This window comes from Microplitis mediator, chromosome 3, assembly GCF_029852145.1.
Source record: "Microplitis mediator isolate UGA2020A chromosome 3, iyMicMedi2.1, whole genome shotgun sequence".
Classification (NCBI taxonomy): domain Eukaryota; kingdom Metazoa; phylum Arthropoda; class Insecta; order Hymenoptera; family Braconidae; genus Microplitis; species Microplitis mediator.
The window spans coordinates 3118586-3135894 of NC_079971.1; the positions used below are offsets into that span (position 1 = coordinate 3118586).

General features: G+C 30.2%; 1 protein-coding gene and 1 long non-coding RNA gene across 2 annotated transcripts; one reads left to right on the forward strand and one right to left on the reverse strand.

Annotated features, from left to right (window-relative positions):
- Positions 1–394: 394 nt before the first annotated feature.
- Positions 395–5946, reverse strand: LOC130664896 (uncharacterized). The gene is made up of 3 exons (XR_008989479.1): positions 5630–5946; positions 5297–5551; positions 395–488 (listed from the first exon to the last, which is right to left on the reverse strand). It is a non-coding gene; the product is annotated as an uncharacterized LOC130664896 (long non-coding RNA).
- A 72-nt stretch (positions 5947–6018) lies between these two features.
- On the forward strand, positions 6019–12980 carry LOC130664895 (odorant receptor 22c-like). Its single transcript, XM_057465074.1, has 9 exons — positions 6019–6454; positions 6513–6632; positions 8391–8508; positions 8581–8845; positions 9548–9682; positions 9759–9849; positions 11533–11669; positions 12556–12688; positions 12767–12980. The coding sequence occupies exons 1-9, from the start codon at positions 6311–6313 to the stop codon at positions 12815–12817; spliced, it is 1194 nt and encodes a 397-aa protein (XP_057321057.1). The 5' UTR covers positions 6019–6310; the 3' UTR covers positions 12818–12980.
- The last annotated feature ends 4329 nt before the right edge of the window (positions 12981–17309 follow it).

Genomic DNA, 17309 nt, shown 5'->3' on the forward strand with positions numbered 1-17309 from the left:
AAATTTTGCGTATTGTGTAAATTACAAATATTGTGTATTACACAATTGAAAAATTTGTGTTAAATTTAACACAAACTGCATGTCCCAAACGGTCCACTCAATTTTTTGTGTTAATTCAACACATTATACTCGTGTCAAAAAATAACACAGGTTCAAAACTTGTTGAGATCAAGATAACACATTAAACTTTAGTTAAATTTACACTTGATGGTGTCAAATAATTGACACAAAATATTTAACCATTTAATTTTTATACACAAAAACACAAAATTTTCAACTTTGTGTATTGGTCGAAGTAAAAAAAATAAAAATTTCTACATCAAAATTTAATGATTCGCTAGATAGTGCCTAAAATTTTTTAAGTCTGTAAAAAATACTTAACTTCATAATTATCGTTCTGTATCACAAGTCGTTAAAATATCATTTGGTTAACGACGTATATTTAAAGATATTTTTTAGGTGGCAGTAACTGAAAACAAATCAATTATCTGAAATATAAAAAATTGTTAGATTGAATGTGAGAATCATAGTTTTTAGAAAAATATTCAATAGAATTAAGCTAGTTGTCCTGCTACAATATTGTCAAAAAGTTATATATGAGCCATATATACGCGGTAAAAGTAGTTAAAACGAGACATTGCTTTTGTTTGATACTGTACCCGTGGGAAGTTTACCTACACACTACTCATACATTGGTCACAAAAATTAAGGGATATAAAGAAAATTCTAAATTTTTTGGTGATTTCCCGGGTCAAAAATAAAACTTGATTCAGACACGCTTCACCTTATTTTCTTTTGAAGTTATCGATTTGCCGACGATTTTTCAATAAGATCTCAACTTTTTCGACTTAAATTTAATTTTTTTCAACTTTTCGAACTTTTTTCATCTTAGTTTCGACTTATTCGTCTTTACTTTGAGCACGATAGTCATTCACATTACTTTTGACTTGCTAAACCATGTCGAAAAAAAGTCATTTATTCGCCTTACTTTCGCCTTAATATATAAAGATTATTTCACCTTAGTTCTGACTTTTTCGACTTATAATTTAAGTCGAATAAGTCTACATCAAGTCAGTTTCGACTTGATTTAGACTTTTTCGCCTTACATTTTAAGTCGAATAAGTCTAAACCAAGTAAATTTCGACTTGATTTCAACTTTTTCGTCTTAAATCGTGACTAAGTAAGCCAGTTAAGTCTAAACCAATGCGAAAACTTAATATATTTCATACCTCCGTAAAAAAAGTCGAGTTTGTCTTGTGAAAAACGGCTCCAAATTTCGACTTGGTAAACCAAGTCTAAATCAAGTTTTATTTTTGACCCGGGTTTCAAGATGCTGTAACTCGGTGAAGAACGGTCGTAGAGTAGAAATAAAAAATCAAATTGTAGCTTCAAGTTTCTAGTTTTCAGATCTGGACTTCAAATTTTTGTATCATGCAAATTTCCGGAGTAATCCTAAGAAAACGGAAGAAAAAAAATTTTCCAAATTTTTGCTCGTGTTCGAACAAGTCTGCGGGCTTCAATAAATTTTTTTGATAATATGACCTGATGACTATTTAAAGAAATTTTATGCCCTTTCATTTTCCGGCCTCAAAAAGTCTCTAGGACGATTTGGCGCCGGGTTATTATTGATCAAAGCAAAAAAGTCCATTTTTGGCTTTGATAATCAATAACTCCGGACATATTGGTCGTACAGAGAATGGAAGTAGGGTTTTGAAAACTGCTGAACATTCTCCATAAGGCAACCAGAATTTTTCTGTTGAAGCAACAGAAGTTTGTCCTATTGTTTCCATAGAACTGCGCACTGTTGCAGCATCTACTTTTTTCCATGTTCGATTAAGAAAATTATTCCGAATGAAATCGTCAAAATTTTTCCACTAAAAATATATTAGATGGAAAATTTCCAATTGCATAATTTTTTATATAAGAAAAAAATAAAATAATTCTATAAGTTACTTCTTTCTCTAAGTGTATCAACAAATTTTACTGCAGTAAATTGTTTATAAAATTAATATGTTAGAAAGATTCACCATTTTCAAGATATACTTACAATTTTTATTCACTTATAAGTTGAAGTGTTCATTACTGAGTGCCAGTTAACTTAATAAAATTTATTAATAAAAAACTACGTAAGACACAAAAAACTGATCGTTTCGTGTTTTTATAAAATGTGTCACTTTTAATGATAATTACATATTAATTACAGTCGATAACTACTATCTCATATTTTGTTATATTTTGACGTATGATCTATACATATATACACATCCACACACACAAACAAACTTATCGCTGCACCTGAGTCCTAAAATATCGTATGATTTCGAATTGTTTCTGTTTTTTTTAACTTCCCGCTAAGAAAATTGTAAATTTTAAAAAATTCGGGAAGTTATTGGTTTCGGTCCGATTTACGAAAATCAAATTTTCATCAGATGTTGACGTTTTGAGGTCCTAGGAAGCTATTCTGACTAATTTCACGATGATGTCCGAGTGTATGTATGTATGTATGTATGTACGTACGTACGTATGTAAATACCTGTATCTTTTGAACGGATGAACCGATTTTGAACTTTAAGGTGTCATTCGACGCGGCTTGTCAATATCTTAAAGCTGAAAGAAAATTGAGCTTTATCGGTAGGGCTCCTTCAGAGATATTCCAAAAATAAAATTTTTCCAAAAGTGTTTTTTTTCGGATAACTTTTAATGTGCTCGATGGATTGATTCCAAAATGGACTGGGCTCTAAAGCTTTATAAGCCGCGTCGAATGCCACCTCAACCATCAAAATCCGTTCATTCGTTCAAGAGAATCCACTGCACTCAGAAAATTAAATGATTGCAGTTACTATCTATTTATGTTAAAATTTTTTACCATCAACCCGATGGTAGTGACAACTATCTGGATGATTGTATAAATCATATTTATGGTAACTGTTACAATCATGTATGTTAATTAGAGATAGTTACAGTTATCATTTTAAATAGTTGTATTTACGATCTAGATGGTTACAGTTACCATCAGAAATTGTAGTAGTTACCATTAAAGATGATTAAAGTTACCATCTAAGACAAGTAGACTTTAAACATCAAATTATGGATTTAAATAATTGTAAAAAATAAATAATTGTCATTTTTTTGTAAAAATTTTATAAATAAAATTTAAGTATGTTTGTCATCATATTTGTAATCAAAAATTTATAATTTTGCACCAGTACTTGAAAATTATTGAATTTTTGATCAATTTTTTTTTATAGCATTTAATAATTTTTTTTTTTTCTTTATCAGTGTTTTTATCAGTGATAAATTATCACTATCCTTGATAGGAAACATTATTATCCTGATGGTAAATATTACCATCCTGATAGTAGCTGTAATCATCTTAATGGTTACTGTTATCATCCTGATGGTAACTGTTACTATAAAAAATGGTAACTGCAATTATAACAAATTGTAGCACTAACCATCTTTACACTGAAAAATTTTTTAATCATCCTAGATGATTGCAGCTACAAATTTAGTATGATAACTCCAATCATTTATTTTTCTCCGTGTGTCGAAAGAATTAAAAAAAAATTTTTTTTTAATTTTTTTCGAAATATCTCAAAAACGACTAGATAAATCGAATTCAAAATTCGATCAGCTTTAGAACTTGATAAAACGCGTCGATTGCCACCTCAACCGTCTCAATCGGTTGATTCGTTTGAGAGATATCGTTGGGGAAAAAATGGTAAAAAACTATTTTTTTCGAAACGAACGGCATCCAAAAGTATTTTCGAGCTCGAAGAGCTCGAAAATGTATTCACGACAAAGTTTTCGAGCTCAAGGAGCTCGGGGACTTCGGGGACCATCCCCAAAGACAGAGAAAGTCCTCAAAGCCGTATATATATATGTTATATGGCCCCCAAAGACCGAGTTAAACATATATATATATATATATATATATATATATATATATATATATATATATATATATATATATAATTTTTTAGATTATTACACAATCTCATACGATCCAGCAATTGTTGAAATTCGTATCGTTTACATTCACCGATATATTACATCTCTATTTTGAATGTTTAATGGCACAACAGTTAACAGACAAGAGCTTACAAATGCAAAAGAGCATGTAATTATGGATTTATCAATTTTCATATATTTTATAATTCATTGACCGATTATTAAGCATAATTTAAGCCTTCAACGACGTTGAGTTGATTAATAAACATTAATTAAAACTAGAGCACATCTGTAGTTCTTCTGGCGCGTTATTGGTTTGTAAAGGGGAGGAATCCCAGCAAGTCATGGAGACTTTAAGAATGGACAGATAAATCAGGTTTAAAATCAACTCAAGAGATTTTAAAAACTTAAGCTTAACGATATATGAATTCTTTCAAGTCAACAAATAGATTATGGTCTAAAACAATAAATAAATTAATTATCGTAGAAGGCTTAAATTAATATATGTTATTTAATATTTTCTATGTAATTCATTTAATGTTTCTGATCACACATTTCAATATTTGTGTTATACAGAGCTAATGTGAATTGGCTGAGTCACTCGATGAAGACACGGAAATTGTTAATATTAATGACATTGAGAAGTCAAGTGCCCTGCAAATTGACTGCTGCTAAAATAATGGATTTATCTATTGAAAATTTCGGAATGGTAACAATTAAAATCTTTTTTTATTATTACTAATTAACATCTCACGATGCCGATATAGTGCTCGAATCGATTCAAATTCAAATATTTAGTCCAAATTTTCGTTATTGAAATTTTAACTCATATTTTATAAATTTAAAAATTGCAATTCGTTTGATTCCCGAAGAATCCAGATTTTTGAAATTCTTTCGGCATCCAAATTATTCGATTAAACATTAATAATTAGTAACTATAAATTGTTTTTACATTTTGTTTATAATCATTCATACTTTTAAGATATATTTATGTTTTTTGTATAGATGGTGAAAACATCTGGGTCATACTTCACGATGCTTTTATCGATGCAGTGACAAACTTTCGCATTATTCATTATATAGAATGAACGAATTCGAGGGTTAGGAACAGCAGCGTCAAATATCAATAGCAAAGATTTATATGTATTGTGACGTTTGCTACGTAAATATTAAAATCATTTGGTGTTTGATGTCGCAACACTGAGATCTCTAACGAAAAACAACCCCGGGACCCAGATCTCTCGGATGTCCCACTTATGGTGAAAGCATTGGAGAGATCTGGTGGCGTCACGAAGTGAATGTTCAAGGGTAACCTACCCCATTTGGTACCATACATTCACTTTACCTTCTAAAACATCCCTTCCAGAGACTCAGGGTGCGCAGTAGACCCCTAAAATCTGTATATAAGCCTCCGAGAATCTTCCAAAGACAGTCAGTCGCTCTCAGTTGTAACCAAGTAAAGACCGAACTCAGTAGTGCAAGCAAGTCTGTTCTACGCTCGAATAATGCCATCATCTAGGTCTAATTGGCACAGAGAAGTTGATTCACCAAGCGAATTGAGCCCCATGGTGGCAGCAGCAACGCTCAACTTGTGAGTACCCTGCAATTGATTCGCTAATAAAAGAATTACGCTCAACTTGTGAGTACGTTCTTCGGTGATCAAAACACTGATCTGTACCCCATTTGGACTCTGTGGCGAATTAACGCTCCGTGTGAGTAGTATTTCCGAACACAACGCTCAACTTGTGAGTACGTTCCGAATTTGATTCGAGTCGCGAATAGACTTGTTCATTGCAAGTGACTAGAAGATTCACGGGTCGCACCCAAAAGGGGTAAGCAAACGCACTACTTAAAAACCTACCGCTTGATTGAATTTTTATCGGCGGATTCAAAATTTTTTACAGTGTTGTATAAAAGAATAAAGAAATTCGTAATTTTGTAATTTTCTTGAAAAGGCACAAAACGTACTGACTTGTTGCTGATACTCACACTTCGCAAAATAAATGTCGACTGAAGTAAATTTACTGTTCCACTCATGCACCCTCCTCTATATTTTAACTATGAGAATAACCCTATTCTTGGAATAATTAAATATTAATATTGTTAGTTTTCCTCGAGGGAAGTTGCAATAATGAAAAGATCGAATTTACCACAACAGCTCTACACCTACAATGATTGACAGCTTGACATATGATTGACAGCTTCACATATGATTGACAGCTTGACATATGAGAAGGAAGAAAATGAAATGTCTATCAATGTCATTTAATAATTTACAATGCGGCAAAGAATGAAGTAAAATAGGGAATTTAATTCACTTGCTAACTCGAAGACCTCAGAATCAAGAGAGATTATAACAATGGATATTTTTGACGAACCCAACTACAGAATAGTAAAGCACAGTTCTTGTTTGACCGGTCAATGGCCGTATCAGTCTCGGCAGAAAAAGATTATTATAATCACTATCATATGGATTGCTTTCTTTATGCAATTTATTCCACAAGTATACTTAATTAATAGCATTTGTTTTAACCACTTTTATTTCATTATTTACTTAACAGCTTATAGCTATTCTGGTACATTTAGAAGAAAGGGATGTTCTATTTGAAGCTTTTTCGGGGATAATTATAGATTTGGGTTTTGCAATCAAATACTTCAATGCAATCTACAAAACAGCTCAGGTATGTAATTTACCGATATATTTATTTTTAACTACTCTTCGAGTACCTACATATTAAATTTTGCTAGTGCACAAGAGAGTCCCAGTGAACACATGACCTTATTTTGACGTCATACGTAGGTCATAGCAATGTCACGACATCTGATGTAAATTTGATGTCAATCTGACGTTCTACATGATTTTAATATGATGTAAAGCTTGTGACATCATATTGATGTAAGCATGACTCTTGTACGACGTCACAGTTATGACTCATGTATTACGTACGTTTGACATAGAATCTACATCATATTGTTATGTAGTAATAAAGTCATTATCCGTATATCATAATGACGTAATTTTAAAATCATACATTTATGTCAGTAGCAAAATCACGGTTATATGTAATATCGATGTCACTCTTAAATCATATCTTTACATCAGTGACAAGTCAGTATTTTACGCAATGCTGATGTAATTTCCGAGTCATAGTTTTTTATCATCTATTTATTGAAATAAAACAATCATAGAATGAATTTTCAAATATGTGCAAATGTGTAAAAATAACAACTAAACGTCGAACATTTTTGGGGTCAAAATAATCGATAAACTCGATAATAGATCATTCAGAGGTTTTAGATTAAAACATTAGCGTGAGCATAATAAAATTAACTTTATTTTTTTAAATGATATATCGAAAATTTCATTTAGGATGACAAAGAAAATGTAACGACAGTTTGAACTCTTTTGCTATTATGATTTTAAAGTTTAGTATCACAATTTTTCAATCGATTAAATTTCATACGATTTTGTTAAATTATTTAATGTTTCGCAAAATTTTATTTAAGATTTTTTAAATTTCACATCACAACAAAAAATTAAAAAATTTGATGAAACTTAATGAAATTTCATACAATTATCATCGAGGCCGACAAATATTGCTTCTATAAAATTTCATATAAGTTCATGGAGTTTTTTAAATTTTGTAAAAATCCATCACGAAAACTTATTAAGTCTGTCTTTTCCGCCATTTCACTCTAAATACATCAATTAAGCACGAGATTTGAACTCTAGTGATGTGGACCAGTGAGCAACGTTCAGGACTACCAGCCAAGAGGAGCCGTGTTCGAACCCAGCAGACGCCCAGGATTTTTTCATCATTTAACATTATCTAATCTTGTTTCAGAATTCACAATGCGTTCGTGCGGTAATAATCATTTAAAAAATTCGGTATTTCATTTTCTTTTTTTCTTTTTCAAAATATTTTTTCCGAATTGATAATTTTGACATCACCCATATGTCATATTGACGTCATAGAAGGTCACACAGACATCACATTTACATCATGCATACGTCATTAGTTTTACATCATAATCTTACGTAAAAAAGTGTGAAATAATGAGTCACACCTGACTCATTTGTGACTCATATCTTACGTAAATGATGACATAGCGTAACGTCACTCTGACGTCAAATTTACGTCAATGTGTTTACTGGGGTTAAACGATCTTAATCGACTATTACTCTGAAATATTTATTAACCTGTGAACATGTTCTGAAGAAGTCATCAATTTAATTATCAAACTTATTATCAGATCTTTCTGTAAATAATTCCGTTAAAATAAAAACGTAAAACCGGTAAAATTCAATAACAATCAGGTTTTTAGTTCCCTGAGTGCGCACAAAGTATCAACTCATGAATTTATTTATATTTATGTTAAAAACTTTATAATTTTATAACATGAAATATATTGAACTAACAATAAGTTATTAAATTTAGATGAAAGAATTATTCGAACGTATGAGACGTGATTGGAGATCACTATTGAACGAAGAAGAAAAAGATTCACTACAATATCGAACAACCCTCGGTTATTTATTTTCAGCTGCATATGTAGGTAATGGAGATTAAAAATTATAAATTTCGATTAAAATTTTTTATCTAACCATAATTTATCACCCCTATGAAGGTATTGTCGGTACGACATTGATGATTTTTATAACGGAACCGATTATTCCAAGATTTTTAAATATACTCTTAAGAATGAACGGAACTGCTCCACGGAAATTCGCTCTTCCGTTGGAGTACATAATAATTGACCGAGAGAAGCATTACTGGACAATTTTATTTATATCAAATCTATTTTGTATTAACATTATAGTTGTCATCATTTCATGTGACATCACGTTAATTACCTATGTGCAACACATTTGTGGATTATTTGCAGTTATAGGGTAACATTCAAGCATTTAATGTTGAACATATTGCACGCCTCGGAAGCGAAGCGGAGAGGTTGTGCTTTATAACCAACCTGTCAAGGTCACACGATTTCCACTCATTAAAGTGCATATATTTTTTTTCTATTACTCTTACAAATTATGAAAAACACATCAATATAAAGCTGAAACACTAATAAATAATCCTGATACTTTTTTTAATTTGTCTAATATGTATTAATATAAAAAAAAGTTCATTAAAAAAAATTTATCGTGGACGTCCATTAGTCTGTGGTTCAAAAAAACGGCGTGGTACGGATATCTCGAGAACGACTTGACGAAACTACTTAATTTTTTTTTCAAAATTTTCAGAAATAAGCAAAGAAGGTTCCTTTCGAAAATCACTACTGTAGGCCTTCTCGTTTTTTTAAAAATAAATCATTACGGTTAAAACCGGCAATCTTACATGTAAACAAACACACACTGCCGCCATTTTTCATTAGGAATGTTCTCCTTATTTATTTTTTTTTACTTTTATTACCGTATATTTACCATGGAAATTTCTATGGGAAAAGAGCGGGATATTCAATTTTATTCGAAATTTAACTTTTAAAAAAAAACATAACATGAGCGTTCGAGGCGTGCACTTTTGGATTTTCCAAATTTTTTTTTATTTTTGCGGATATTTATTTTTGACTGATGTTAAATATGTTTGAGTAGATGTCGACTAAAAAATACACCGGCCGATGAAGATCTTCCGGAAGACCATAAAAGGAGAAATAATTTGTCAAACACGAAAAATATTCCTTACAAACATTTGGTGTCTTGCATCAGGGGCCACAGGCAAGCTCTAGAGTATGTAGAATAATTTTCAATATTTGTAATGATGAATTTGTTGCTTTAAATGATAACTATTTTTATGTTATGACAGGTTTGCTGATCTTCTCGAAAGTGCTTATTCTGTAAGTTTAGCATTGATTGTAGGATCCAATCTGCCACTCATAACTATCACCGGAGTTCAGGTAACATTACAAATACACTCAATAAACATACATACCCGTATGAAAATAACTAATATGGTCAAAATATATGATAAATATCAGAAAATATATGTGGCGAATAGAACTATATTATCTGATATATTTTTTTTTATATTAAAAAATATAATACTCATCATATACGAGTCCGTATATGTTTAGCATACATATAATATATATATCAATCATATACAAAAAATATATTTTTATCATACATGAAAATATATATCTTGTCATATACGAAAACTATATTTTTATCATACATAAAAATATATATTTCTATCCTATACGAAAAATATATTCTGATCATATATAAAAATATATATTTATATTGTGTATGGAAAAAAAAACTTTCTCATTCGTATGACCAACTCAAATTAAATAAGATATAAATTTTAATATACTCTTTAAATTCCAGTTAAAATTTTCAATATTAGTTCATTTGATGCGAATATATATACCCGTATACATATACATCCACCGAATAAAATATATGCTTAAATATAACAAAGAAAATATATGGTGCCATATATAATATAAATTATATGCTACCATATATTTCATTTCATATAAAAATTTTATATTTTTTGAATATAAAAGGAAATATATCAATACAATATATTATAAGGTAAATGTAAATGTACATATAGCTTAATATACAAAACATATAAGTAACATACATGAATACATATATTTACTACTGTATATAATTTTATATTAAATCAGCCAAAATCTCTATATGACTTTTTATAATATACAATATAATATATCATATATTTTTTTGTTGCAAACATATATGATTTTATATATTTTATCCATATATTGTTTTTTCATACGGGTAAATAGGAGACGGCTGAGCAAACCGGGACTCGATGGGCAAAACGGACTATTCCAAAAATTTGTGCAAAAAATTTTTTTTTTTTTTTTCAAAATTTGGGTTTTATCGTCATTTATGACTTTTATCACCGTTTTTGCACAATGTTGGGTAAAAGATTTTTTTTTTTTCTTACAATCCTCAGATTTTTATGGGTTCAGCATATTTTTACTAAGTTTAAAAGCAATACAAGCATCCCGGGCACAACAGAACCCACGAAAAATTTTGAAAAAAATAAAAATTATTCTTTATAGTCTAGATTCCTGAATTTAATGTAATTTACAAGTTTACCCCTAGCAGACCTGATTTACCGTAAATTTACGGTAATTTTGCCGTGAATCTACAGTAGAATACCGTAAAATTCGAGTAGATTTACCGTAAATTACGGTAAACCCACCGTAAATTACAGTAAAACCACCGTAAAATACGGTAAACCCACCGTAAATTACGGTAAATCCACCGTAATTTACGGTAAATCGGTACTTTACGGTGGATTACCGTAAATTACGGCGGGTATACCAAAAATTTACCGTCGAATACGACAAATCTACCGTAAAAAATTCGGGTGGATTACCGAATTACCGTAATTTACGGTGGATTACCGTATTTCCGTATTTTACGGTAAATCCACCGTAAATTACGGTAAAACCATCGTAAATTACGGTAAATCGGTATTTTACGGTGGATTACCGTAGTTTACGGTGGGTTTAGCGTAATTTACCGTAATTTGGGTCCGTTAGGGACTTTACAATAAAAATAGTTTCATGTTAAAAATAGATGTATTCATTTTCTAGGTAGTAACACAATCCAATACAATAGACAAGACATTGAAATATTCAACATACGCCATTTCTCAGACGGCACATCTCTTTTTTGAATGTTTTATGTCACAACAGTTAACGGACATGAGTTTAGAAATGCACGAAAGCATGTAACAATGAAATCTTTACTATTATCGGTTACTAAGTATAATCATAGCCTTGTACGATTTTCGATTGATTGATAAAAATAAACTACCCGATGAAAAAAGATTTTATACAATTGTATAGAATTATATATCAATTATATATGGACTATATATAATTATATATAGACTATATATAATTGGATAGAAAAAATGGCCCGATCCAATTGTATACAATTTGTATAGAAAATTGTATACAATTCTATACAAATTGTATCCAATTCTATATAATTATATACAATTCTATATATTGCAATTATATAGAAATGTATATAATTATATAGAATTGTATATAATTTGTATAAAATTGTATATAATTATATAGACTTGTATACAATTTGTGTAGAATCGTATACAATTTCTATACAGTTATATACAATTGGATCGGGCCATTTTTTGTATATAATTTTATACAATTGTATAAAATCTTTTTTCATCGGGTAAAATCAGGACACTCAAATAAATAACAAAATTTTTAAAATGAATATATTAACAATCGAAGTTACTGATGAGCTCGCAGTCTCGAATTTGACCCTCCCTCGATCAATTCGTTGTCCCCAGAAGACTCTAGTTCTTCTGGTATTTTGATTGGTCTGTAAGTGGGAGGAGTCTAAGCTAGACATAGAGGCATTGGAAATGTACAAATTTATCAGATTTTGAATAAACTTGAGTGGTTTAAAAAATCTAAGTTTAATTTTTTATGAATTTTTTTAGTCGACCGTAGTGATTATGGTCCAGGTAATTGGGAAAATTAATGATCGTAGAAGGCTTAGAGTAATACATGTTAATTAATAATTTTTGTGTGATTGAGACAATGATCCTTGTAACACATTTTAGCAACTTTTATCTACAGAGCTGATGTAGGTTGGTACGACATCTCCGTAAAGTCACAAAAATTGCTAATATTAATGACATTGAGAAGTCAGACACCTTGTAAATTGACTGCTGCTAAAATAATGGATTTGTCCATTGAAAATTTCGCAGCGGTAAGGATAAAATTTTTATTTTTAATCATTATTAATTATCATTATACTTTTTAAGTTGTGTTTCTATTTTTCATACAGATGTTGAAAACATGTGCATCGTACCTCACGATGCTTTTATCGATGCAGTAACAAACTTTTACATTCTTCACTATACAGAAAAGTTCAGCTGAGTGTAGGGTTGATTAAATTTTGTTGTAGTAACACAAATAATTATATAGTTATTGTTTTATGAAAATATAAGATATAATGAAAGCTTATTATTTAGTCATTTCATCCGAAATAAATACTTATTTTGCCATGATTTGTTTCAATTTGGTATTTTGTTACTTATCGCCCGGGTAAAAAAGTTTATATATAATTATATATAATATTATATATAATTATATATGGAAATTGGCCTTATATAATTATATATAATTATATATAGTTATATATAATTATATATAGTTATATATAATTATATATAGTTATATATAATTATATATAATTATATATAGAAATTGGCCTTATATAACCATTTTTATAAAGTGGAAACCTTAACATTCAAACCTCTCAATAAGACAATTTATAGATAAATTGAGAAAAATATAGATAGCCCGAACTGGGAATCGAACCCAGACCAATTCGGTATCGCGCCGAGTACTCTACCAGTTGAGCTATCCGGCACTTTTTTAATAAATTTAAATAAAAACCTAAACATTTAAACAACTAAAACCAGATAATAGTAATATAATGTGTCATTTAAATATGCAAGTAGCAGTAAAACATATTGTGTCTGTTATAGAATCTGAAAATTGCTTGTTGATAAAACTAAAAGATTTGAAAAGTATTTTTCAGCTTGTAAGAGTAGGAGACTATATATGTAAAAGGCCAGATAAAGCAAAGAGAGTTTGGTAATTATGTAATTATTTGAATTTAAAATAAAATTGCTGTAAATTTTTATGTAAAATTATGTAAAATAAAACTTTACAAAATTATATATAACCCTACGAAATCACAAAAGTCATTATATATAATTATGTATAATTATATATAATTATACGAAATCACAAAAGTCATTATATATAATTATATATAAATCATATATAATTATATATAAATGATATATAATTATATATAATTATATATAAAGTTTTTTACCCGGGCGATAAGAAGATTTTTGTTACGAAGACTTTAATGACGGTCTTCTCGGTCATTTTGGAGTTTTCCTCTCAGAAACTTCTGCTGCTGACCTCGCTTATTTCTTTCAGGTTAAATTTCTCCTAAAAAAAAACTCCTACAAAAACCCGTGTGACAAATTTTGACCGGTTTTTCTAGGCACCCCTGCAGGTTACCTCCCCTAACTTTTCCGGCCCAAATTTTCCAAAGAAAACTCCATCATAGGTCCCCCTAGTCATTTTGGAATCATTTTTCTCGAAATATATTCTTCATACATTTCAATCATATGTTCGGCTTATATTTTGTATATATTTTCAATATACTTAGTTTATATATAATTTTTTACATTTTATATATAGACCTACTATAATCTGCATATATTTTTTTAGAAGTACCTACTTATATTTTTAATATAATTTAAATATACGTCAAATGTATTTTGGTTATATTTAATTATTATATTTTCCTTATTAACTAAATATATTTAACATATATTCACAATATATTCTATCAATTATATTTTAAATATAAAGCCAATACATTTTGTATATATTTCTTTGAACTTTTACTGCCTTTATAATTATCCATACAAAATATATTATACATATAACTTCATTATATTGAACATATATTTTATATATACGAAAATTGGCCAAAAGTTGTATATTCTATATATATTCTATTTATATTTTTAACTTCCCGCTAAGAAAATCGACGATTTTCGAAAAATTGGGAAGTTATTGTTTTCATCCCGATTTGCGAAAATCGAAATTTCATCAGATGTCGACGTTTTGAGGTTCTAGGAGTGTGTGTGTGTGTGTGTGTGTGTGTGTGTGTGTGTGTGACCGGCTTATAACTTTTTAACAAATAAACCGATTTGGATAGTTAAGGCGGCAATCGAAAGAGCTTGTTGGCCATCAACTTTTCTGAAAATTTCAGATCATTTGATCAAGTAGATTCGAAAATATTGGCGAATTACGGAAAAAAAATTTTTTTTTTTTTTTAGTTTTTTATTGATTTCTCAGAAACGACTCGAACGATCGACTTCAAAATCTAATCAGCTCTAGAACTCAATAAAACGCGTCGATTGCCGCCTCAACCATCAAAATCGGTTCATTCGTTCGTGAGATATCGTGGGCAAAAGAAATGCCAAAAAACGGTTTTTTGCAAATATCGTTGAAACGACTTAACCAAACAATTTCAAAATTTGATCAGCTCTAGAACTCAATAAAACACGTCGATTGCCGCCTCAACCATTGAAATCGGTCGATTCGTTCGTGAGATATCGTGGGAGAAAGAAATGCTAAAAACCGTTTTTTTCGAAAAGAATGGGATACAATAGTATTTTCGAGCTCGAAGAGCTCGAAAATGTACTCACAACAATGTTTTCGAGCTCAAGGAGCTCGAAAACAGCGGGAAGTTTTGGGGCTGGCCCGCAGGGTCAACCGATAGACAGATTTTTTTTAATGTAGCAAGGTCGCGGCAATTTAAAATCTTTTTTAAAAACCGCTGGGATTATTCGTTCAAAAAACACGCTGATGTAATTGAATTTTTAAATTAAACATTTTCATTTAGATGAAAAATTGTCTTTATATGCAGCGACGTCCTATAAATTATACTCAGCATGTTCTTGGCATGGTGTGCTCATATAGAATATTACACACCCTGGGAGGAAAGTAGGACATCCTAAGCCACGTGTGTTATTGCCTACCTTCTTCCCTGGTGCGTGTACTATTTTTCACCAAATTCGTACCTGCAAACTTGAATTTTAGTCTCCGTATGGGAAAAAAATGGCGGACGCGCTAATTTTTATCATTTGTTTCCTCATAAAAGAAAATAACGGCTTTGACTTTCTTCCCTCTAAGCCGGGCAAGAGTTTAAACTTCCGGTGCATGGTGAAAAATAGTTGACAGTAACTTGTGGTCAATTTGAAAAAAAAATTTTGCTCTTCAAGTTTTTCCTCTTAACTTTCTGTCGAATTGAAAGTAACTTTTGCTTTTCGAATTTTTTTCCCGCAAATTTTTGGGTTAACTTGCATTCTGATTGCGGCTGTCAATTGACGTCAACTTTGGACAGGAAGTGTGGTTATCAGGGATGGTATGTAATTTATTTTTGTGACAGAGTTTTGGTGTATCATAAGAGCCCTTGATAGTAATCGTTGATAGAAAGACTTACTGGTCAGAAAGCTGATGTCAATTCGTTACGATCAAGTTGACAACAACTTCAGCCTTTGTAACTGTTGACTAAAAACTGTTACCAACTTTTCATCAATTAAAGGAATGTTAACTTTTGCCACAAACTTTCTCACAAAGTTGGCGTTCAACCTGATAGCCAAATTGACAGCAACCTGCTGCAGCCGTTGACCGCCAAAATTGGCATTTTCATCCGTTGACGGAAAGCTTCCTTAAAGTTTTTCAGAAAGATAACGACAGGTTGCAGCAGTAGATTGTATCTTACTTTCTGGGAAAGTTGGCAACAACTTGTCAACACTTACAAAAGCTGCAAGTTGTCGTCAACTTGATCGCATTTAATTGACACCAACTTTCTAACCAAAAAGTCTAGTTATCAGGGCAGCTGTCGTCAACTTATAGAACTGCAAATTTTCGCAGTCAATTTGGTGACAAGTTGCAGCCGTAGATTGTCGCTAATTTGCCGTCAGCTTCGCTATCAGGGAGTACACTCATACATATATCATACATCGGTAAAAAAGTTTGCTGTAATATATTATTACTTACTTACCTCCATAGCCAGCCTGATCAGCAAATTGGTGTCAATTAGTTGTCATCAAATTGACGTCAATTTGTCTATTGTCTATCAGATTATATTTTCTGACAAACAAACCGAAATTTATCAACTCTGTAGAGTTTTTCCTTGCAACCTGGCATCTTAATAAGCTCATATATATTTAAAAAAATATATATACTATACACATATAATTAAATAATTAAAAAAAAATTGAAAAATTAAAGGAGCATGCGGGTACTGAAGAAAATAATAAATAAGACAAAAATTTGAATTGAACAATGTCCATTATATTATATATTTTATTCCCACATACACACGGCACGTTGTGAACCTTTTCTTAAATATTAATAATATATTATAATGATGATAATAATTAATTAATAATAATCGTCATCGCAATCATAATTATTCAGTTAATTATTTAAAACAATGTATTAATAAAACGTTATATGAATTCATTATATTCATACACATATATGTATGTATATATGTATATATATATATATAATAATAATTCATATCGTAATTGCATTATTCAATATATATTTATATGTACAGGGGTACAATATTTTAAATGTCATTTATTTATTTATTTTTTTTTACCTTTTTTTATGGTTTATTTATAATCGCAATATTTATCTGTATACATACACAATTAATAAAATTTATCGGCCCTTCATATCCGTTTTAAATCGCGGGTTTTTCCAAAAACTCGCTT